This window comes from Electrona antarctica (assembly GCF_951216825.1).
Source record: "Electrona antarctica genome assembly, chromosome: 6".
NCBI classification, from domain to species: domain Eukaryota; kingdom Metazoa; phylum Chordata; class Actinopteri; order Myctophiformes; family Myctophidae; genus Electrona; species Electrona antarctica.
The window spans coordinates 52,870,964-52,896,564 of record NC_136811.1 but is presented as its reverse complement, the minus strand read 5'-3'; the positions used below and the strand labels follow the sequence as shown (position 1 = coordinate 52,896,564).

The following is a 25,601-nucleotide window of genomic DNA, read 5'->3' as shown; positions in this document are numbered from 1 at the left end:
TCACAGCGCCGACTCCGAGTACAGCGTCCCCGACGAGCAGCCGTGGGGCGTGGCCACCAGCCGCCGCAGCGAGGACGAGGAGTTGAGGTCGCCGCAGCTCCGCAGGTGGATGCCCTCGGAGGGCGGCGCGCGGCCGCGGGGGCGCCGGTCGTACCGGCTGTCGCTGTGCGTGTGGTGGTGTCCGCGGTGGTGGTGCGCGACCAACTGCCCCCGGCTCCCGCCCCATGAGTTGCGCAGCACCTGAGGGGCGAGCACACGCACACGCACACACACACGCACACAGACACACACAATGGTTTTACCGCATGGGTCTGCATGCAGCAGAGGGTCCGGGAACCCCTTGGGGGTTCTCAGACTTACAAGGGAGGCTGCCAATTTGTACCTCTTTATTTTACTTTTTTCAGATTAGGTGTAGACTAGAGGGAAATAAAGAATACTGTACAGAGCCAAAGGTAAAGTTTATTTATTAAGCGTTTATGTGATTAGTAGTATCTGAAATTACATACGTGAACTAAAACAACATTAATTTACACACTGATGATTGTCAATGTTCTGTCCATGAAGCCATCTATGAAATCAAATCAACCAAATCTTTAATCTGCAACACAATTGTATACAATATGTAGTACACTGCTTCATCTCTCTCTAAGCTAAGCTAAGGGCCTGAAACACATTGAAGAGCCCGTGAGTTTGCAGTATGTGTGTGTGTGGTGGTAGTACGTTAGGATCAGGGTTTCCGCTGAGCACTCTTTAAGGACGGCAAACGTGAGTGAAAAAGATTCTGCATCACCGGCCAAAGTGTTACATCGATCGACCGTAATGTGATTCACGTGCAGTGTTTGCAGATGCAGTACGGGTGTGTACTGTGTGCGCGCCACTCAACTGATATGGCTATTATACCTCGGAGCAGCGCTTATTTTCATTCCATCACTGCACCGTTCCTGCATCTAACCCATTTTGACCTGAGATCAGATTAAAAAAATGTCTTCTACATCCTGACAGTTTTCTGAAAAAGCTATGTTTCTATGTCAGTGGTTCTTCGATTTAAAAAAAATAGCAGACCTACAAGCTCGAGCGCGCCACTCGGTGTCTCGCTATGAGCTTGTAGATCTGCTATTTTTCAATGGCTAAAGCATAACATAATGCTAACACCAAAAGGGGTTCCCGCTCAAAATCGGTTAAGCATACTTTATCTACTCCATCATGCAGAGGTGCTGCTTGCCAAGAAGAACAGACTGTAGTCAGGAACAGTGGCTTATTGTCAGAATCTGCAGAGAACGAAGGTGTCTATCCCATAGACATATATACATAGACGCCCCTTCCGGCTCTGAGGCGTGTGTCAAAATTGAAGGCACTATTTTCCCGACATTCCTTGCGAAGAATAGCGGAAGCAAAGCGGAAGCTTGTCAAGCTTCCGCGTGCGTAACATAAGTCCCGGAAAAGACGCGCTGTGATTGGCCAGTAGTCACTTGAGTGACAGCGAGAGACATGGAGGATTCACATGAGTGACGTCACTCGGGCAGCGACGCAGTCGCCTTCAGCAAATGCCTTCAGCACTTCTAAATAAGAAAGCTGCGGAGAACTGTTGCTTTGTGTTCACTCTTTTAATGTTTTCTGTTAGTAATCTAATCCCCCCTGGCTCTGATGTTGTATTGTTAATAACTTTGTTGTTTGTGTTTGTTTGTTTGTCTTGTTTTGTAATGTATATTGTCATGACTGTTATAAAGATTTGTTAAAAAAAAAAAAGCCTTCAGCACTGCACTTCCGCCTTCATTGGGATACACGTCGCGCCAATGAACTGCAGCGGCAAATGAGGCGTCTATGTATATATGTCTATGGTCTATCCCCTTCTCAATGCGCTAGACCAGGGGTTCTCAACCCGTGGTCCGGGGACCACCAGTGGTCCTTATGGGGGTTCCAGGTGGTCCCCAGCTAAATGATGGAGTGTTGGTAACCAAATGGACCCTTATAGATCTTTAACTCTCAAAAGTTAAATTATTGTTAAACATCTGCATTACTTAATTTACAAGAATGAAGTTATTGTGATCAACGTCTGCCTGTTATCTCTCCTAATGGTACCACATTAACAGAGCATGGAATTGTGGACAAAATCTTATCCAACGATAACAAAATATGAGGCTCAATTTAGGCTTCAAATCAATCATCTAATGGTGGTCCGTGGCTCAAATCAATCATCTAATGGTGGTTCCGTGGCTCAAATCAATCATCTAATGGTGGTTCCGTGGCTCAAATCAATCATCTAATGGTGGTTCCGTGGCTCAAATCAATCATCTAATGGTGGTTCCGTGGCTCAAATCAATCATCTAATGGTGGTCCGTGGCTCAAATCAATCATCTAATGGTGGTTCCGTGGCTCAAATCAATCATCTAATGGTGGTCCGTGGCTCAAATCAATCATCTAATGGTGGTTCCGTGGCTCAAATCAATCATCTAATGGTGGTTCCGTGGCTCAAATCAATCATCTAATGGTGGTTCCGTGGCTCAAATCAATCATCTAATGGTGGTCCGTGGCTCAAATCAATCATCTAATGGTGGTCCGTGGCTCAAATCAATCATCTAATGGTGGTTCCGTGGCTCAAATCAATCATCTAATGGTGGTTCCGTGGCTCAAATCAATCATCTAATGGTGGTTCCGTGGCTCAAATCAATCATCTAATGGTGGTCCGTGGCTCAAATCAATCATCTAATGGTGGTTCCGTGGCTCAAATCAATCATCTAATGGTGGTTCCGTGGCTCAAATCAATCATCTAATGGTGGTTCCGTGGCTCAAATCAATCATCTAATGGTGGTTCCGTGGCTCAAATCAATCATCTAATGGTGGTCCGTGGCTCAAATCAATCATCTAATGGTGGTCCGTGGCTCAAATCAATCATCTAATGGTGGTTCCGTGGCTCAAATCAATCATCTAATGGTGGTCCGTGGCTCAAATCAATCATCTAATGGTGGTCCGTGGCTCAAATCAATCATCTAATGGTGGTTCCGTGGCTCAAATCAATCATCTAATGGTGGTTCCGTGGCTCAAATCAATCATCTAATGGTGGTTCCGTGGCTCAAATCAATCATCTAATGGTGGTTCCGTGGCTCAAATCAATCATCTAATGGTGGTTCCGTGGCTCAAATCAATCATCTAATGGTGGTCCGTGGCTCAAATCAATCATCTAATGGTGGTTCCGTGGCTCAAATCAATCATCTAATGGTGGTTCCGTGGCTCAAATCAATCATCTAATGGTGGTTCCGTGGCTCAAATCAATCATCTAATGGTGGTCCGTGGCTCAAATCAATCATCTAATGGTGGTCCGTGGCTCAAATCAATCATCTAATGGTGGTTCCGTGGCTCAAATCAATCATCTAATGGTGGTTCCGTGGCTCAAATCAATCATCTAATGGTGGTCCGTGGCTCAAATCAATCATCTAATGGTGGTCCGTGGCTCAAATCAATCATCTAATGGTGGTTCCGTGGCTCAAATCAATCATCTAATGGTGGTCCGTGGCTCAAATCAATCATCTAATGGTGGTCCGTGGCTCAAATCAATCATCTAATGGTGGTTCCGTGGCTCAAATCAATCATCTAATGGTGGTTCCGTGGCTCAAATCAATCATCTAATGGTGGTTCCGTGGCTCAAATCAATCATCTAATGGTGGTTCCGTGGCTCAAATCAATCATCTAATGGTGGTTCCGTGGCTCAAATCAATCATCTAATGGTGGTTCCGTGGCTCAAATCAATCATCTAATGGTGGTTCCGTGGCTCAAATCAATCATCTAATGGTGGTTCCGTGGCTCAAATCAATCATCTAATGGTGGTTCCGTGGCTCAAATCAATCATCTAATGGTGGTTCCGTGGCTCAAATCAATCATCTAATGGTGGTTCCGTGGCTCAAATCAATCATCTAATGGTGGTTCCGTGGCTCAAATCAATCATCTAATGGTGGTTCCGTGGCTCAAATCAATCATCTAATGGTGGTTCCGTGGCTCAAATCAATCATCTAATGGTGGTTCCGTGGCTCAAATCAATCATCTAATGGTGGTTCCGTGGCTCAAATCAATCATCTAATGGTGGTTCCGTGGCTCAAATCAATCATCTAATGGTGGTTCCGTGGCTCAAATGGTGAATAAATAATGGGCCTTGATATGAAATGGGTTGAAATAACAGAAATATAACTTGCCCACAATGTTTCACCATGGTCACTCACTTGCTCATGCTCCTAATAGAGAGTATGCGCATGCTTAAAGTGAATGGCACATCGAGTGGCAAAGCAACAGGCAAAGTGAGTTTAACGTTGTTTAATGTTGTTTAATGCAATCAGATAAGACTTTTCTGTGTGGATGTATGGGCTGTCAAGGCCGGAAAGTAGTTTTTTGCCACTCAGTAGGCGTTCCTGCATAACTTCCTGGTTTGATGATGATGTCACGCGCATACCCTCTATAATGCAACCTACGATACCACCATCTTTTTTGCACCTTATGTCTAACCTCATACATACCTGCTGCTCATTAATAATGGCGTATGTGTATGTAGATATCTTTGGCTTTTATTTATAAATGCAGGCGCATAACTCTTATGTTTAGGCCTACCTGCTCTAACGGCAGGTGATTGGTTGGGCTGCAGGCGTCGGCTCCGCCCCTCCTCTTGGGCCCCTGCCCCGTACTCCCAGCATGCTCGGAGGCGGCTACCAGGTTGCGCTTGGAGCGATGCAGGAAGCGCGCCACTAGCACCCGGGTCACCTGACAGGAAACAGGAAATCCTCAAAACGGCGGAAAGGAGTGGCATTCTTTGTAGTAGCAATAATACAGTGGTTGTCAAACTGTGGGTCAGGTCCCCCATGGAAGGGTTTTTACCACAAGAGGCAAACAAGCTTATAGATCAGCTATTTTTAGATTTTTAAAAATATTTATCTGTGGAACCGAGCCTTAACATGGGGCAGGCGGGGGTCCCCAGTTCAAATATGATTATTAAGTCGATCCTTATTTTTTCCATAAGAATTCCACCATTTTAGCAGTTTTGGCAATTCTGTACTATCGTTCTTCACGAAATTCAGCAACACGGTAGAAGGCTGTGAGAATCCCTCAGGAACTGAAGCTCACAGTCATTCGTCAAAATACCTCTAATGAGTACATTTTACGATTTGCTCGATCCACTTTTTCTGCCTTTTTTCGGCCACGACAATGACTTTCGTGGCCTTGGTAACCACTCCCCTTGAAAACGCATTTCCATTCATGCAGTCTGCCAAAGCCAGGCTACCGGCCCTCAAAAGGGGTCTGAAATGTTAGTAATAGTGCTACATGTAGCGTGTAGTCATAACAACAGTAGAATGCATTCTGTACGGGAACCCCTTTTGGTGTTTTAAGCATTATGTTATGCTTTAGCTATCGAAAAATAGCAGATCTACAAGCTTGTAGGTCTGCTATTTTAGAAAAATCGTGAAAATGCAGCACAAATCTTTGAATGTATATTCTTTTAGAGCGAACATTTTTAACTCAAATCTTTGCTTCGGGGAGGAGTCCCTATGGAACAACATATTTTTCAGATGGGGGTCGGTGGCCAAATACAGATAATTTTCGGGTTCCTTGACATGACATATTGAGAACCACTGATATAGAAACATGAGGTTTTCAGAAAATTGTCATGATTTAGCAGACATTTTTAAAATGTCAACGTCAGGCCTAAATGGGCCAACACACCTTCAGGTCGCCCAGTGAGCGGTGGCGTAGCGGGGAGGAGGAGGAGGGTGTATGCTTGAAGGGGACGAGGCCGGAGCCCTCGGCTGCCTTCACACTGCCCTTCCTGGGCAGGACGCACGCCGGAGGCTGGCTGTCTCTGGGCAGCAGGAAGGCCTCGGAGTTCGGAGCTGGAATGAAGGATCACAGATAGGACTGTTAATAACAGACTCCTATAGAGCGTCGCAGTCCCGCCCCCTACCATGGCCCAGGAAATGATTCATTCATTTTCCCCATAGACATTTCAAAAAGTATTTATTTAAAGACGGTTACGCCGCGGACAAAGCCAACTGGAGTTGTGACAACTCATGACAACAAACACAATATTTTGGACCAAACAAATAATTACAAAGAAGAAAAACAACAAAAAAAGTGTTGTAACCTGCCGTTTTTTTCTTCTTTCTAATTATTTGTTCCGTCCAAAATATTGTGTTTGTTGTCATGAGTTGTCACGACTCGAGTTGGCTTTGTCCGCGGCGTAACCGTCTTTCTGAAATGTCTATGGGAAAAATGAACGGAGAATCATTTCCTGGTCCATGGTAGGGGGCGGGACTATAGATAGAACACTTTGTACTGTTGCTTATTTGTGTGCGTGCGTGCGTGCGTGCGTGCATGCGTGCGTGCGTGCGTGCGTGCGTGCGTGCGTGCGTGCGTGCGTGCGTGCGTGAGTGAGTGCGTGAGTGAGTGCTTAGTTGTCTACTCCCTCCTGTTGTGACTGACTGACAGTGTGACTGAGTCTCCACAAATTCATATTTTTAGGACAGTTCGACTAGACTCTAGGCAGTTAGACTCTCCTATAGTCTAGTCTTCTTTGTTTTTTGATTTAGTCTTTCTACGGACACCCCGGGCCCCGGGCCAGTGTGATAACTGGATGTGGGGCCCAAACCCCAAACCTACCGAACCTAAGCCCGAGCCTCTCTCACCTGTGTCTGTAGAGGTCTGAGATCCTTCCTTACTGCCTCCTAACACCATGAAGTCACCTGTAGCACAGTCAGAGTTTACACACACACACACACACACACACACACACACACACACACACACACACACACACACACACACACACACACACACACACACACACACACACACACACACACACACAGACATTTCTATCTCTGAGACCCCAATATATATTGTAAAATCAATGTTAATTTAACTCAAACTACAAATGTACTACATACTACAAACTACATTTGTACACTCTCAGAGTTACAGACCCATGAGGGTCCATTTGGTTCCAAACTATCATTTAGCTGGGGGACCCCCTGGAACTCCCTCAAGGACCCCTGGGGGTCCCCGGACGCCACTGCTCTACCTGTGTCGGTGGAGGAGCTGAGGCCAGGCTCGCTGTGAGACCTGACCAGGTGCAGTACCTGTGTCTGTGGAGGAGCTGAGGCCAGGCTCGCTGTGAGACCTGACCAGGTGCAGTACCTGTGTCTGTAGAGGAGCTGAGGCCAGGCTCGCTGTGAGACCTGACCAGGTGTAGTACCTGTGTCTGTGGAGGAGCTGAGGCCAGGCTCGCTGTGAGACCTGACCAGGTGCAGTACCTGTGTCTGTAGAGGAGCTGAGGCCAGGCTCGCTGTGAGACCTGACCAGGTGTAGTACCTGTGTCTGTGGAGGAGCTGAGGCCAGGCTCGCTGTGAGACCTGACCAGGTGCAGTACCTGTGTCTGTAGAGGAGCTGAGGCCAGGCTCGCTGTGAGACCTGACCAGGTGCATTACCTGTGTCTGTGGAGGAGCTGAGGCCAGGCTCGCTGTGAGACCTGACCAGGTGTAGTACCTGTGTCTGTGGAGGAGCTGAGGCCAGGCTCGCTGTGAGACCTGACCAGGTGCAGTACCTGTGTCGGTGGAGGAGCTGAGGCCAGGCTCGCTGTGAGACCTGACCAGGTGCAGCTGTCCGTCAGCGTCTCTCTCCGCCCTCGTACACGCCCTCCGCAGGTAGAGCGGCTTCCGGGGGAGGGGCAACCCCGTGCCCTGGCCGCCACTGCCGCCGCCGCCCCCTCGATGCTCATTGGGGGAGAAGGAGGACGTGGTGGGAGGGGCCACGGAGAAGGAGGCGGAGCATTGGCGCAGCGGGGTGCACGGGCGGACCCTGATCTCCGGGATGGAGCCGCGCTGCTGCTGCTGCTGCTGCTGGGAGCTGGCGCCCCCTAGCTGGTCCAGCTGGGAACAGCTGCTCGCTAGCATGACCTGACGACGCAACACTGGAGACCTGAAGGATGAGATTGATTACAGAGGGTATGCGCATGCATAAAGTGAGTGGCAAATCGAGTGTCAAATCGAGTGGCAAAGTGAGTGGCAAAGTGAGTTTAACATTGTTTAATGTCGTTTAATGCAATTAGATATGACGTTTGGATGAATGGGCTGTCAAGTCCAGAAAGTAGTTTTTAGCCACTCAGTAGGCATTCCTGCATAACTTCCTGGTTTGATGATGATGTCACACGCATACCCTCTATAATACTAATAATACTACTACTAATAATAATAATAATAGTAATACTGCTAATAATAATAATAATAATAATAATCAACAAATCTCTTCTTTTTTAAGATTCGTTTTTGACTTTTCTGCCTTTATTGATATATAGTGAAAAATGACAGGAGGGAGAGAGAGAGAGAGAGAGAGAGAGACATGCAGCAAAGGTCGTCATGAACGGGACTCGAACATGCGACGCGCTGTCAGGCCAGAGCCTATATGTGGCATGTGCCTGGACCACTAGGCCAGTGGGCGCCCCCAACAAAAACATACATGCGTGTGCGTGCATGCGCACATGTGCCTGTGCGTATGTGTGTGTGAGCGTGCGTGCGTGTATGTGTGCCTGTGTATGTGTGTGTGTGTGTGTGTGAGCGTGCGTGTATGTGTGCCTGTGTATGTGTGTGTGTGTGAGCGTGCGTGTATGTGTGCCTGTGCGTATATGTGTGTGTGAGCGTGCGTGCGTGTATGTGTGCCTGTGTATGTGTATGTGTGTGTGTGTGTGTGTGAGCGTGTGTGAGCGTGCGTGCGTGTATGTGTGCCTGTGTATGTGTGTGTGTGTGTGTGAGCGTGCGTGCGTGTATGTGTGCCTGTGTATGTGTGTGTTTGTGTGAGCATGCGTGCGTGTATGTGTGCCTGTGTGTGTGTGTGAGCGTGCGTGCGTGTATGTGTGCCTGTGTATGTGTGTGTGTGTGAGCGTGCATGCGTGTATGTGTGCCTGTGTATGTGTGTGTGTGTGTGAGCGTGCGTGTGTAGCGTAGTGGTACCTGTAAGTGTTGCTAGTGGTGTGTAGCGTAGTGGTACCTGTAAGTGTTGCTAGCGGTGCTGGTGTGTAGCGTAGTGGTACCTGTAAGTGTTGCTAGTGGTGTGTAGCGTAGTGGTACCTGTAAGTGTTGCTAGCGGTGCTGGTGTGTAGCGTAGTGGTACCTGTAAGTGTTGCTAGTGGTGTGTAGCGTAGTGGTACCTGTAAGTGTTGCTAGTGGTGTGTAGCGTAGTGGTACCTGTAAGTGTTGCTAGTGGTGTGTAGCGTAGTGGTACCTGTAAGTGTTGCTAGCGGTGCGTGTGTAGCGTAGTGGTACCTGTAAGTGTTGCTAGCGGTGCGTGTGTAGCGTAGTGGTACCTGTAAGTGTTGCTAGTGGTGTGTAGCGTAGTGGTACCTGTAAGTGTTGCTAGCGGTGCGTGTGTAGCGTAGTGGTACCTGTAAGTGTTGCTAGCGGTGCTGTAGCGTAGTGGTACCTGTAAGTGTTGCTAGCGGTGCTGTAGCGTAGTGGTACCTGTAAGTGTTGCTAGCGGTGCTGTAGCGTAGTGGTACCTGTAAGTGTTGCTAGCGGTGCTGTAGCGTAGTGGTACCTGTAAGTGTTGCTAGCGGTGCTGTAGCGTAGTGGTACCTGTAAGTGTTGCTAGCGGTGCTGTAGCGTAGTGGTACCTGTAAGTGTTGCTAGCGGTGCGTGTGTAGCGTAGTGGTACCTGTAAGTGTTGCTAGCGGTGCTGGTGTGTAGCGTAGTGGTACCTGTAAGTGTAGCGTAGTGGTACCTGTAAGTGTTGCTAGCGGTGCTGGTGTGTAGCGTAGTGGTACCTGTAAGTGTTGCTAGCGGTGCTGGTGTGTAGCGTAGTGGTACCTGTAAGTGTAGCGTAGTGGTACCTGTAAGTGTTGCTAGCGGTGCTGGTGTGTAGCGTAGTGGTACCTGTAAGTGTAGCGTAGTGGTACCTGTAAGTGTTGCTAGCGGTGCTGGTGTGTAGCGTAGTGGTACCTGTAAGTGTAGCGTAGTGGTACCTGTAAGTGTTGCTAGCGGTGCTGGTGTGTAGCGTAGTGGTACCTGTAAGTGTAGCGTAGTGGTACCTGTAAGTGTTGCTAGCGGTGCTGGTGTGTAGCGTAGTGGTACCTGTAAGTGTAGCGTAGTGGTACCTGTAAGTGTTGCTAGCGGTGCTGGTGTGTAGCGTAGTGGTACCTGTAAGTGTAGCGTAGTGGTACCTGTAAGTGTAGCGTAGTGGTACATGTAAGTGTTGCTAGCGGTGCTGGTGTGTAGCGTAGTGGTACCTGTAAGTGTTGCTAGCGGTGCTGGTGTGTAGCGTAGTGGTACCTGTAAGTGTAGCGTAGTGGTACATGTAAGTGTTGCTAGCGGTGCTGGTGTGTAGCGTAGTGGTACCTGTAAGTGTTGCTAGCGGTGCGTGTGTAGCGTAGTGGTACCTGTAAGTGTTGCTAGCGGTGCTGGTGTGTAGCGTAGTGGTACCTGTAAGTGTAGCGTAGTGGTACCTGTAAGTGTTGCTAGCGGTGCGTGTGTAGCGTAGTGGTACCTGTAAGTGTTGCTAGCGGTGCTGGTGTGTAGCGTAGTGGTACCTGTAAGTGTAGCGTAGTGGTACCTGTAAGTGTAGCGTAGTGGTACCTGTAAGTGTAGCGTAGTGGTAGCGTAGTGGTACCTGTAAGTGTAGCGTAGTGGTACCTGTAAGTGTTGCTAGCGGTGCTGGTGTGTAGCGTAGTGGTACCTGTAAGTGTTGCTAGCGGTGCTGTGTACTGTATGTGTGTGTGTGTGTGTGTGTAGCATAGTAGTACCTGTAAGTGTTGCTAGCGGTGCTGTGTACTGTATGTGTGTGTGTGTGTGTGTGTAGCGTAGTGGTACCTGTAAGTGTTGCTAGCGGTGCTGGGCGAGGAGCAGGAGTTGGACCTCTCTCCTCTGAAGAAGCGTCGGGCCCGCGGCCCCCCGGCCAATGGGCTCTCAGGGGTCAGGGTGGGCGGGCCCCTGAAGCTCACGTACTCCCCTCCCCCGCCGCTGCTGCCCCGCCTCTCTCCCTCGGCTCCCCCCTGGCTCCGCCTCCTCCTGGCCCCGCCCCTGCCACCTGCCACCTCCATCAGGCAGGAGTCATCCGAGGGCGACGAGTCGTCGGGAATGTCCACGATCTCTGACATCAGCAGCGAGCCGCTGTCCATGGACACTGGGATTGGTCCACAGAGAACAACAGACCGCGGAGCAAGGTTAGAATATAGTTTGGGATTATTCATTTTTGTTTAGTTTTGATTTTTTTTAGGGGGGCCAAATTGCGGTGCATTTATGTCATAAAAGGTGCTATATGAATATAGTTCATGATAATCATCGTTACTAAAGTTCTACAGACCTTCTCCACTGAAGGCTGTGGACGTCACTCTCTCCCCAGACAGGTCTCCATGAGTGTCAAACCCTGTGACCTGCACGCACGCACGCACGCACGCACGCACGCACGCACGCACGCACGCACGCACGCACGCACGCACGCACGCACGCAAGCACGCACGCACACACACACACACACACACACACACACACACACAACATTTGAATCCCTTATTTGAACTGACATGCATACTTATTACTTACACACTTACACAATCTGTCTCTCAGTGTCCAGCTCGTCTGTCTGTTACGTTCCTTTAATCTGTCTCTCCGTGTCCAGCTCGTCTGTCTGTTACGTTCCTTTCTCTCCGTGTCCAGCTCGTCTGTCTGTTACGTTCCTTTCTCTCCGTGTCCAGGTCGTCTGTCTGTTACGTTCCTTGTCCAATCTGTCTCTCCGTGTCCAGCTCGTCTGTCTCTCCGTGTCCAGCTCGTCTGTCTGTTACGTTCCTTTTATCATCGATGGCTAATAAAGAACGGCATGCTTTCTAACAGATGGAAAGTTGCTATAATAGAAGCCAATTAAGCCATTGTTCTCGTGTTCATAAGTGTTTCTAATTAAACGTGTGTTTGGATAAATGACCAAACCTGCCCTATGTGATGTCACTGGTTAGTGGGTTTCTGAACTGTCCACAGCCCTCCTCTGAGACACAGACCATGTTGTACCCTATACCTAAACTTAACCCAAACTATATGCCTAAACCTGAACTTATTTCTAACCTTATTCTCAGTAAAACTAAATCAAGAATACAAGAACCGCCGCACCTGTGCGGTCGACCTCACAAAAACGAGGGCGAGATGGATTATGGGCAGAGGCGGACTTACCATTGTTTTTTTTGTTTTGTTTTTTAATGATTTGAAATTGTATGAAAAGTATTGAAAAAGTATTGCAAACCAATTCAAGTGAGATTTATGTTTAGTTATTGTATATTTAGTATTATGGTTAAAACATTGAGAGCTTGACAGTGACACTGTGTTGTGGGGTAGCTGTGGAAACCACAGCCAATGTCGCATGGCAGCCTGCCATGCCCTGCGACTACAGTGTCTGTCGGTCTGCCTGCCTTTCCCTTTTGGAAATTATAACAAAATACGGCAATTATTTTCCGGCCGCGCGGCTTTGACGCGCGGCCCTTGGGAGGGTAAATCCGGCCCTGATTATGGGCGACGGTACCTTTTCCTGTTGGATTTTTGCCCGTTCCTTTTTTTGGGATATTGTGCATGAACTTTGACCAATGTCTCTACTTCCCCTTCTCATAAGCCTTGTCCTTGTGTGTGTGTGTGTGTGTGTGTGTGTGTGTGTGTGTGTGTGTGTGTGTGTGTGTGTGTGTGTGTGTGTGTGTGTGGTGATTAATCTGTTGAGCTGCACCTGCTCTTGGCGTTGTCTCCTGTGGCACGACATCACACACACGCATGCACGCACGCACATGCATGCATGCACACACGCACACACACAGACCTGGTTGGCAGCGTTCTGTCCCATCACAGCCTCGTAGGGGGGTGGACAGTCAGTGGGGTAGAGAGGGGCCGGACTCTCCATGGAACCATTATACGTGATACTACACACACACGCACGCACGCACGCACGCACGCACACACGCGCACACGCGCGCACGCGCGCACGCACGCACGCACGCACGCACGCACGCACGCACGCACGCACGCACGCACGCACGCACGCACGCACGCACGCACACACACACACACACACACACGCAGTGTTCAGTTCATTGTACACAGAACCAAATACACAATGTGTTCAGTATTTAGCAGACGCTCATAATCCAGTGTGATTTACAGTAAGCAAGAACAACACACGGTAATACATCAAATACATAGAAATAGTCATCAAGAATCATAAGCAAGCTAAGAACCTACAGTAGCATCTGTCTGTAGGAGATCATCTGTACGATGAAGCTATGAGTATACATTATGCAGTGCTATGTGCTATGTCTACATAACATGTCTAAATTATGAATCTAGGTCGTCGAGGCTGGCATGGGGCAAGTGCTATGGCAAGTGCTATGGCAAGTGCTATGGCAAGTGCTATGGCAAGTGCTATGGCAAGTGCTCTATGGGCTAAGATGGAGTCTGAAGGCGTGGGTTTTCAGACTACGACAGAGGATTGGGAGTGAGTCTGCAGTTCTGATTGCAATGTCATCGTTCATGGTTCATTCCATAGTTTTGGAGCCAGAAGGGTCTGGGACGTGTTGTCTTTTTTAGTGAATGTTCTGCCAGCCCCTGGCAGAACATTCACCCCTCTCTGCGTTGGCTGATCTGAGCGTGCGGGAGGGTTTGTATGGTTCGGTCAGACTTTGAAGATAAGGCCTTACATTAGGTTGTTTTGAAGGCCAGCATCAGAGTTTTGTACTCTGTGTGGGCAGCGACCAGGAATGGAGGGAGCGGAGAAGGGGGGAGATATGTGAGAATTTTGGCTGGTTGGATCAATTCAATATCAATATCAATGGAGAGGCTTAAATGTGCATGCCGGATTGCTGGTTGAGTTGAGTCATTATATAATCTCTCTCAAGACAGATTCAGAGCTCTGCAGCTGAATCTGTCGGCAACCTGTTACAACCCGTGGAGTTGTTGTTATAGGAATGAAAACAAAGGGAGCACCATCCGGAAGAGGAGCGTGGAATGAGTGTGTGTGTGTGTGTGTGTGTGTGTGTGTGTGTGTGTGTGTGTGTGTGTGTGTGTGTGTGTGTGTGTACCTCTGTGCGTCGGTCTCAGAGCTGCAGGTGTATTCGGGGGGGTAGTAGGGGGGAGGGGGGATGGGGGGGACAAACTCTTCAAAGTCCATGATGTTGGTGAGGAACGCGTCCTGAGGAGTGGTGCATTCTGGGTTGACAGAACGAGATCGATGAGGGGCCAACTGGGGAGAGAGAGAGAGAGAGAGAGAGAGAGAGAGAGAGAGAGAGAGAGAGAGAGAGATGAGAGAGAGAGAGAGAGAGAGAGAGAGAGAGAGAGAGAGAGAGAGAGAGAGATGAAAAGATAGATAGATAGATAGATAGATAGATAGATAGATAGATAGATAGATAGATAGATAGATAGATAGATAGATAGATAGATAGATATAAGATAGCACTGTGACTATAATATAATAGTGCATTGCTATTGTTACAGTCAAACAAACACCTTCCCTGTGGTGTCATTCAGTGGTGTCGTGTCGTGTCGTGTCGTGTCGTGTCGTGTCGTGTCGTGACGTGACGTGTTGTGAGACAGGGTCATGTGATGTGAGACAGGGTCATGTGATGTGAGACAGGGTCGTGTGATGTGAGACAGGGTCATGTGATGTGAGACAGGGTCATGTGATGTGAGACAGGGTCATGTGATGTGAGACAGGGTCATGTGATGTGAGACAGGGTCATGTGATGTGAGACAGGGTCATGTGATGTGAGACAGGGTCATGTGATGTGATGTGAGACAGGGTCATGTGATGTGAGACAGGGTCATGTGATGTGAGACAGGGTCATGTGATGTGAGACAGGGTCATGTGATGTGATGTGAGACAGGGTCATGTGATGTGAGACAGGGTCATGTGATGTGAGACAGGGTCATGTGATGTGATGTGAGACAGGGTCATGTGATGTGAGACAGGGTCATGTGATGTGAGACAGGGTCATGTGATGTGATGTGAGACAGGGTCATGTGATGTGAGACAGGGTCATGTGATGTGAGACAGGGTCATGTGATGTGAGACAGGGTCATGTGATGTGAGACAGGGTCATGTGATGTGAGACAGGGTCATGTGATGTGATGTGAGACAGGGTCATGTGATGTGAGACAGGGTCATGTGATGTGATGTGAGACAGGGTCATGTGATGTGAGACAGGGTCATGTGATGTGATGTGAGACAGGGTCATGTGATGTGAGACAGGGTCATGTGATGTGATGTGAGACAGGGTCATGTGATGTGAGACAGGGTCATGTGATGTGAGACAGGGTCATGTGATGTGATGTGAGACAGGGTCATGTGATGTGATGTGAGACAGGGTCGTGTGATGTGAGACAGGGTCGTGTGATGTGAGACAGGGTCGTGTGATGTGAGACAGGGTCGTGTGATGTGAGACAGGGTCATGTGATGTGAGACAGGGTCATGTGATGTGAGACAGGGTCATGTGATGTGAGACAGGGTCATGTGATGTGAGACAGGGTCATGTGATGTGAGACAGGGTCATGTCATGTGAGACAGGGTCATGTGATGTGAGACAGGGTCATGTGACGTCTCACCAGGTGCACCAGGTCCAGGGAGAAGATGTGGATGCTGCAGGTCACAGTGGACAGAGTGCAGATGATGGTGGACAGGATGCTGAGGCCACACGCACTGAACAGCAGGTCCTGAAACATGAACACAACGTTAACACACGCACTGAACAACAGGTCCTGAAACATGAACACAACGTTAACACACGCACTGAACAGCAGGTCCTGAAACATTAACACAACGTTAACACACGCACTGAACAGCAGGTCCTGAAACATTAACACAACGTTAACACACGCACTGAACAGCAGGTCCTGTAACATGAACAACACAACGTTAACACACGCACTGAACAGCAGGTCCTGAAACATTAACAACACAACGTTAACACACGCACTGAACAGCAGGTCCTGTAACATTAACAACACAATGTTAACACACACACTGAACAACAGGTCCTGAAACATTAACAACACAACGTTAACACACGCACTGAACAACAGGTCCTGTAACATTAACACAATGTTAACACACGCACTGAACAGCAGGTCCTGAAACATGAACACAACGTTAACACACGCACTGAAAAGCAGGTCCTGAAACATTAACAACACAACGTTAACACACGCACTGAACAGCAGGTCCTGAAACATTAACAACACAATGTTAACACACGCACTGAACAACAGGTCCTGAAACATTAACACAATGTTAACACATGCACTGAACAGCAGGTCCTGTAACATTAACACAATGTTAACACACGCACTGAACAACAGGTCCTGAAACATTAACACAATGTTAACACATGCACTGAACAGCAGGTCCTGTAACATTAACACAATGTTAACACATGCACTGAACAGCAGGTCCTGAAACATTAACACAATGTTAACACACGCACTGAACAGCAGGTCCTGAAACATTAACACAATGTTAACACACGCACTGAACAGCAGGTCCTGAAACATTAACACAATGTTAACACATGCACTGAACAGCAGGTCCTGTAACATTAACACAATGTTAACACATGCACTGAACAGCAGGTCCTGAAACATTAACACAATGTTAACACACGCACTGAACAGCAGGTCCTGTAACATTAACACAATGTTAACACACGCACTATGTTAACTGTGTACCAGCTCAGTGGCCTTGTGGTTAGAGTGTCCGCCCTGAGACTGGGAGGCCGGGGTTCAATCCCCGGCCGGGTCATACCAAAGACTCTAAAAAATGGGACCCAGTGCCTCCCTGCTTGACACTCAGCATCAAGGGTTTGATTGGGGGTAAGTCCCTGCGACATACTAGCGTCATGTCCAGGGGGTGTACTTGTACATCAAGCTGCCTCACGCTACAGAAACAGGAGATAGGCTCCTGCCCTATGGGCCTCATGGGTAAGTAAGTGGCCAAAGGCTACTTACTTACTTAACACACGCACTGAACAACAGGTCCTGTAACATGAACAACACAACGTTAACACACGCACTGAGCATTAACACAATGTAAACACACGCACTGAACAGCAGGTCCTGTAGCATTAACAACACAACATTAACACACGCACTGAACAACAGGTCCTGTAGCATTAACAACACAACATTAACACACGCACTGAACAACAGGTCCTGTAGCATTAACAACACAACATTAACACACGCACTGAACAACAGGTCCTGTAACATGAACAACACAACATTAACACACGCACTGAACAACAGGTCCTGTAGCATTAACACCATGTTAACGCTAGGCGCTTTGGATATATCATTTCCAAAATGTTTGCGCATATCGTTTATCGACACCAGCAACGTTCGAGCCGATCAACCATTGCTGTGCTTGAACGTCCTGTCATCTGTGTTATTATACAACGTAAATAAAAAACAACGGCAAACAAGGACTTCTCACGGTTGCATGGGTGAATGTTTGCCTGGGTGAATGTTTGCATGGGTGAATGTTTGCATGGGTGAATGTTTGCATGGGTGAATGTTTGCATTGGTGAATGTTTGCATGGGTGAATGTTTGCATGGGTGAATGTTTGCATTGGTGAATGTTTGCATTGGTGAATGTTTGCATGGGTGAATGTTTGCATGGGTGAATGTTTGCATTGGTGAATGTTTGCATGGGTGAATGTTTGCATGGGTGAATGTTTGCATTGGTGAATGTTTGCATGGGTGAATGTTTGCATGGGTGAATGTTTGCATTGGTGAATGTTTGCATGGGTGAATGTTTGCATGGGTGAATGTTTGCATGGGCGCTAGGAAGAGCAGTGCTCTTACTGCATCTTTACCATAGGAATGCATGGCAGACATGCGCTGGCAGCTAAAAAATAAGTACAAAAAAAAAGAATGATGGGGGCGGGGCGCCCGCTGGCCAAGTGGGCCAAGTGGTCCAGGCATACCTAGTAGTACCTAGTAGTCACCAGCTGGCACGGAATACGGGTGCTCAGGTGGACTGGTACTGTTGTATATATATGGAATATAACCTACTGTGAAGATGTTCACAAAAAGGTTTACCTAACTTTGCTACTACAGGGAAAACCTGCACATGTACATTACGTTACTCTTTTTTACTCTGTTTGCTCTTTCTTGCACTCTTTATTTCATCCCTTTTGTTTGCTGTGTTTTGCTGTTCGATAACTTATCTATGCTGCTGCATTGTCTGAAGGAAGCCACACAAAAATACGTTGTACTCTCATGTACCTGTACGCAAGATGTTAACGTACAACCTTGAACTGGACTGGTACTCTGTACGGGTACCAGAACCTCTGTAGGAGGTGGACTGGTACTCTGTACGGGTACCAGAACCTCTGTAGGAGGTGGACTGGTACTCTGTACGGGTACCAGAACCTCTGTAGGAGGTGGACTGGTACTCTGTACGGGTACCAGAACCTCTGTAGGAGGTGGACTGGTACTCTGTACGGGTACCAGAACCTCTGTAGGAGGTGGACTGGTACTCTGTACGGGTACCAGAACCTCTGTAGGAGGTGGACTGGTACTCTGTGCGGGTACCAGAACCTCTGTAGGAGGTGGACTGGTACTCTGTACGGGTACCAGAACCTCTGTAGGAGGTGGACTGGTACTCTGTACGGGTACCAGAACCTCTGTAGGAGGTGGACTGGTACTCTGTACGGGTACCAGAACCTCTGTAGGAGGTGGACTGGTACTCTGTACGGGTACCAGAACCTCTGTAGGAGGTGGACTGGTACTCTGTACGGGTACCAGAACCTCTGTAGGAGGTGGACTGGTACTCTGTACGGGTACCAGAACCTCTGTAGGAGGTGGACTGGTACTCTGTACGGGTACCAGAACCTCTGTAGGAGGTGGACTGGTACTCTGTACGGGTACCAGAACCTCTGTAGGAGGTGGACTGGTACTCTGTACGGGTACCAGAACCTCTGTAGGAGGTGGACTGGTACTCTGTACGGGTACCAGAACCTCTGTAGGAGGTGGACTGGTACTCTGTACGGGTACCAGAACCTCTGTAGGAGGTGGACTGGTACTCTGTACGAGTACCAGAACCTCTGTAGGAGGTGGACTGGTACTCTGTACGGGTACCAGAACCTCTGTAGGAGGTGGACTGGTACTCTGTACGGGTACCAGAACCTCTGTAGGAGGTGGACTGGTACTCTGTACGGGTACCAGAACCTCTGTAGGAGGTGGACTGGTACTCTGTACGGGTACCAGAACCTCTGTAGGAGGTGGACTGGTACTCTGTGCGGGTACCAGAACCTCTGTAGGAGGTGGACTGGTACTCTGTACGGGTACCAGAACCTCTGTAGGAGGTGGACTGGTACTCTGTACGGGTACCAGAACCTCTGTAGGAGGTGGACTGGTACTCTGTGCGGGTACCAGAACCTCTGTAGGAGGTGGACTGGTACTCTGTGCGGGTACCAGAACCTCTGTAGGAGGTGGACTGGTACTCTGTACGGGTACCAGAACCTCTGTAGGAGGTGGACTGGTACTCTGTACGGGTACCAGAACCTCTGTAGGAGGTGGACTGGTACTCTGTACGGGTACCAGAACCTCTGTAGGAGGTGGACTGGTACTCTGTACGGGTACCAGAACCTCTGTAGGAGGTGGACTGGTACTCTGTACGGGTACCAGAACCTCTGTAGGAGGTGGACTGGTACTCTGTACGGGTACCAGAACCTCTGTAGGAGGTGGACTGGTACTCAGTACGGGTACCAGAACCTCTGTAGGAGGTGGACTGGTACTCTGTACGGGTACCAGAACCTCTGTAGGAGGTGGAATGGTACTCTGTACGGGTACCAGAACCTCTGTAGGAGGTGGACTGGTACTCTGTGCGGGTACCAGAACCTCTGTAGGAGGTGGACTGGTACTCTGTACGGGTACCAGAACCTCTGTAGGAGGTGGACTGGTACTCTGTACGGGTACCAGAACCTCTGTAGGAGGTGGACTGGTACTCTGTACGGGTACCAGAACCTCTGTAGGAGGTGGACTGGTACTCAGTACGGGTACCAGAACCTCTGTAGGAGGTGGACTGGTACTCTGTACGGGTACCAGAACCTCTGTAGGAGGTGGACTGGTACTCTGTACGGGTACCAGAACCTCTGTAGGAGGTGGACTGGTACTCTGTACGGGTACCAGAACCTCTGTAGGAGGTGGACTGGTACTCTGTACGGGTACCAGAACCTCTGTAGGAGGTGGACTGGTACTCTGTACGGGTACCAGAACCTCTGTAGGAGGTGGACTGGTACTCTGTACGAGTACCAGAACCTCTGTAGGAGGTGGACTGGTACTCTGTACGAGTACCAGAACCTCTGTAGGAGGTGGACTGGTACTCTGTACGGGTACCAGAACCTCTGTAGGAGGTGGACTGGTACTCTGTACGGGTACCAGCACCTCTGTAGGAGGTGGACTGGTACTCTGTACGGGTACCAGAACCTCTGTAGGAGGTGGACTGGTACTCTGTACGGGTACCAGAACCTCTGTAGGAGGTGGACTGGTACTCTGTACGGGTACCAGAACCTCTGTAGGAGGTGGACTGGTACTCTGTACGGGTACCAGAACCTCTGTAGGAGGTGGACTGGTACTCTGTACGGGTACCAGAACCTCTGTAGGAGGTGGACTGGTACTCTGTACGAGTACCAGAACCTCTGTAGGAGGTGGACTGGTACTCTGTACGAGTACCAGAACCTCTGTAGGAGGTGGACTGGTACTCTGTACGGGTACCAGAACCTCTGTAGGAGGTGGACTGGTACTCTGTACGGGTACCAGAACCTCTGTAGGAGGTGGACTGGTACTCTGTACGGGTACCAGCACCTCTGTAGGAGGTGGACTGGTACTCTGTACGGGTACCAGCACCTCTGTAGGAGGTGGACTGGTACTCTGTACGGGTACCAGAACCTCTGTAGGAGGTGGACTGGTACTCTGTACGGGTACCAGAACCTCTGTAGGAGGTGGACTGATACTCTGTACGGGTACCAGAACCTCTGTAGGAGGTGGACTGGTACTCTGTACGGGTACCAGAACCTCTGTAGGAGGTGGACTGGTACTCTGTACGGGTACCAGAACCTCTGTAGGAGGTGGACTGGTACTCTGTACGGGTACCAGAACCTCTGTAAGAGGTGGACTGGTACTCTGTACGGGTACCAGAACCTCTGTAAGAGGTGGACTGGTACTCTGTATGGGTACCAGAACCTCTGTAGGAGGTGGACTGGTACTCTGTGCGGGTACCAGAACCTCTGTAGGAGGTGGACTGGTACTCTGTGCGGGTACCAGAACCTCTGTAGGAGGTGGACTGGTACTCTGTACGGGTACCAGAACCTCTGTAAGAGGTGGACTGGTACTCTGTACGGGTACCAGAACCTCTGTAAGAGGTGGACTGGTACTCTGTACGGGTACCAGAACCTCTGTAGGAGGTGGACTGGTACTCTGTACGGGTACCAGCACCTCTGTAGGAGGTGGACTGGTACTCTGTACGGGTACCAGAACCTCTGTAGGAGGTGGACTGGTACTCTGTACGGGTACCAGAACCTCTGTAGGAGGTGGACTGGTACTCTGTACGGGTACCAGAACCTCTGTAGGAGGTGGACTGGTACTCTGTACGGGTACCAGAACCTCTGTAGGAGGTGGACTGGTACTCTGTACGGGTACCAGAACCTCCGTAGGAGGTGGACTGGTACTCTGTACGGGTACCAGAACCTCCGTAGGAGGTGGACTGGTACTCTGTACGGGTACCAGAACCTCCATAGGAGGTGGACTGGTACTCTGTACGGGTACCAGAACCTCTGTAGGAGGTGGAATGGTACTCTGTACGGGTACCAGAACCTCCGTAGGAGGTGGACTGGTACTCTGTACGGGTACCAGAACCTCTGTAGGAGGTGGACTGGTACTCTGTACGGGTACCAGAACCTCTGTAGGAGGTGGACTGGTACTCTGTACGGGTACCAGAACCTCTGTAGGAGGTGGACTGGTACTCTGTACGGGTACCAGAACCTCTGTAGGAGGTGGACTGGTACTCTGTACGGGTACCAGAACCTCTGTAGGAGGTGGACTGGTACTCTGTACGGGTACCAGAACCTCTGTAGGAGGTGGAATGGTACTCTGTACGGGTACCAGAACCTCTTTAGGAGGTGGAATGGTACTCTGTACGGGTACCAGAACCTCTGTAGGAGGTGGAATGGTACTCTGTACGGGTACCAGAACCTCTGTAGGAGGTGGACTGGTACTCTGTATGGGTACCAGAACCTCTGTAGGAGGTGGACTGGTACTCTGTACGGGTACCAGAACCTCTGTAGGAGGTGGACTGGTACTCTGTACGGGTACCAGAACCTCTGTAGGAGGTGGACTGGTACTCTGTACGGGTACCAGAACCTCTGTAGGAGGTGGACTGGTACTCTGTACGGGTACCAGAACCTCTGTAGGAGGTGGACTGGTACTCTGTACGGGTACCAGAACCTCTGTAGGAGGTGGACTGGTACTCTGTACGGGTACCAGAACCTCTGTAGGAGGTGGACTGGTACTCTGTACGGTACCAGAACCTCTGTAGGAGGTGGACTGGTACTCTGTACGGTACCAGAACCTCTGTAGGAGGTGGACTGGTACTCTGTACGGTACCAGAACCTCTGTAGGAGGTGGACTGGTACTCTGTACGGGTACCAGAACCTCTGTAGGAGGTGGACTGGTACTCTGTACGGGTACCAGAACCTCTGTAGGAGGTGGACTGGTACTCTGTACGGGTACCAGAACCTCTGTAGGAGGTGGACTGGTACTCTGTATGGGTACCAGACAGTCCAATTCAAGCACTGTCTGTAACAACAATGGTGTTCATGATGAATAGTCCAATTTCCATGCAAAGCCAGTAGAAGTGAACACACGTGAAGGTCAGTGCCTCCGCTCACACAGAGGACGCCAGTGTGGCTGGCAGGGTGGGTATGTGCATGAGCAGAGTCCATTGAGGAGAAATGTGCATGTTTGACCTTGGTGCACTACCTATAGTCAACCAGTAGGTGGTCCTATGCTACCATAGGATCTACATACTGTACATTCTCTATATACATAGAAAGACCATCAGCTATATTGTATTAACACACTCTGCCAGACTGCCATACATACAGATGGATGAGAATAACGTTGTATTCACCAAAAGACTGATAGATTTTAAAACATATGATATATATCAAGCAGCATTCCAATCAACCAATAGCAATGACTCCAAGGGTCAGATCCTAGATGACTGACTTCACAATCAACCAATAATAAGGAGTAGAGCTGATCCCGTACCACCAGTATCGGAAAAGCTACCGATGCTGGGGGGAGCAACATCCCCCCCACTTCTCTAAAACTATATATTTTTTTGGCCAAAAATGTTTTTTGACTTTTATGGATACGATCAAGCATTGTAAAGTAAACCCTGTTTCTAAATAGGCTATACACCTCTGCATGTTTTAATAGTGTTAATAGTGTTTTACAGACACGTGCACGCAAAGGCGCGTACATGTGTGCATGCACGTGTCATATGGGGCGTCCCCCCCACTTGAAAAGTAGCACTACTAGTCGGACAACGTGCCTCCGTCGCTGTCAAAACAGTAGCCGTCAGATATGAAAACGTGAAAAGAATGCACAGAATGCACAGAATGCACAGAATGCACAGAATGCATGAAGCCACTGAGATCTTGGCAGTCAGTATAGACGGAGCTACTGAGAGCATTCCATGGTCCTGAATGTCCCATCCGGTGCACCGATAGCATTCTAAGCAGTGTTGTTTTTTGTCGACTAAAACTAAGACGAAAAATGTTCGTCGACTACCTTTTTACACTGACGAAAAACTAGACTAAAATGCTAGGAAGGGGACTAGTGGACAAGAGATCCAGTATAAGTCACTTGGTTGCATGCTGAAAATAGCCGATCTACAAGCTCACAACGCGACACGTTGTGAGCTTGTAGAGCTTGTAGAGCTTGTAGATCAGCTATTACGACAGCATCAAGGCCCACCAAAATACATTTTAGTTGAATAAATCATCTGTCGATTTAGTCGACTAAAATCTTATGACATTTAGTCGACTAAAACTAGACTAACACTAAAACATTCCAGGTGACTAAAATGTGACTGAAACTAAATTAAAACTATTCAAGAGACTAATGACTAAAACTAAAACTGCCAAAAACAACACTGATTCTAAGCCGGTGCGCTACATCTCTGGTAGTAAGGAGGAGTAAAAGGATACAATGAGGCCACACCCACCCAGATGAGACCACACCCACCCAGATGAGACCACACCCACCCAGATGAGACCACACCCACCCAGATGAGACCACACCCACCTTGAGCTGATGTCTCACGGCGTGACAGTCCACGTTCAGATACAACACCAGGGTGTCCTCTTCTGTGATGGAGCACGAGTGTGTGGGGGCGCAGCACACACACACGCCATTCTCCACCTGTGCACACACACACACACACACACACACGCGCACTTGTGAGAACATAAACATTTCAGGTTTTTACCCTTTCGGCCACTTTGAGCCCTAACCCGCTGGTGTCGTGCCCTGAAAATAGCCGATCTACAAGTCCACCAGTCACCACCACTAACGCATCAATTTTAAGCTGCAAGCTCTTAAGATCTGATATTTCCGGTGCGGCTAAGTCTAAAACAGTCATGAATCAGCCAACCATTACCTGTAAACCACACCTATTCCACTAACCACTAACTAATATATAGACTATAGTCTATTCCACTAACCACTAACTAAACTATAGACTATAGTCTATTCCTAACCCTAACCCCAACAGGAATCATTTCCTAATTATAAACTCTAAACTCTATGTTTAGAAAAACATTTATCCTGTGAGGACCAGGACAGTTCTACTATACTTTGGCCCAGTCACGACTATAGTAACACACACACACGCACGCACGTTACATTGTGTATCGGTTGGCTGGTTGTGTACGTGTGTGTGTGTGTGTGTGTGTGTGTGTGTGTGTGTGTGTGTGTGTGTGTGTGTGTGTGTGTGTGTGTGTGTGTTTGTACCTGGCAGGTGAGCATGGATTTGACCATCTGTGCGTTTTGACAGGAGAGCATGGACCCTGCCAGGCTGAGAATGACACACACTGCTGACAACAGCATGAAGAGAGACACCTGGGAGGGAGCACACGCACACACACACACACACACACACACACACACACACACACACACACACACACACACACACACACACACACACACACACACGTGTGTGCACGCACACACACACACACACACACACACACACACACACACACACACACACACGTGTGCACGCACACACACACACACACAGTCACACACACACACACACACGTGTGCACGCACACACACACACACACACACACACACACACACACACACACACACACACACACGTGTGCACGCACACACACACACACAAATACACACACACATGCCACATAACAGGCAGTGAGAAAAGATCTTTGCAGTACAGGCATGTGGCATAAACACCATCAAGGCACCAGATTATTATTAATATAATAGTTTTATGAACCACCCTCAAAATGAAAAAAAAAATAAAAAAAA

General features: G+C 48.8%; 1 protein-coding gene across 1 annotated transcript; it reads right to left on the bottom strand.

Moving 5' to 3' along the window:
* Nucleotides 1–25,163, bottom strand: fam189b (family with sequence similarity 189 member B; the record flags this gene model as incomplete). The annotated part of the gene is made up of 12 exons (XM_079503828.1): nt 25,056–25,163; nt 24,348–24,464; nt 15,585–15,692; nt 14,066–14,226; nt 12,811–12,910; nt 11,323–11,392; nt 10,830–11,142; nt 7,055–7,950; nt 6,660–6,716; nt 5,701–5,867; nt 4,594–4,743; nt 1–240 (listed from the first exon to the last, which is right to left on the bottom strand). The coding sequence occupies exons 1-12, from the start codon at nt 25,149–25,151 to the stop codon at nt 1–3; spliced, it is 2,475 nt and encodes an 824-aa protein (XP_079359954.1). The 5' UTR covers nt 25,152–25,163.
* Between the last annotated feature and the right edge of the window lie 438 nt (nt 25,164–25,601).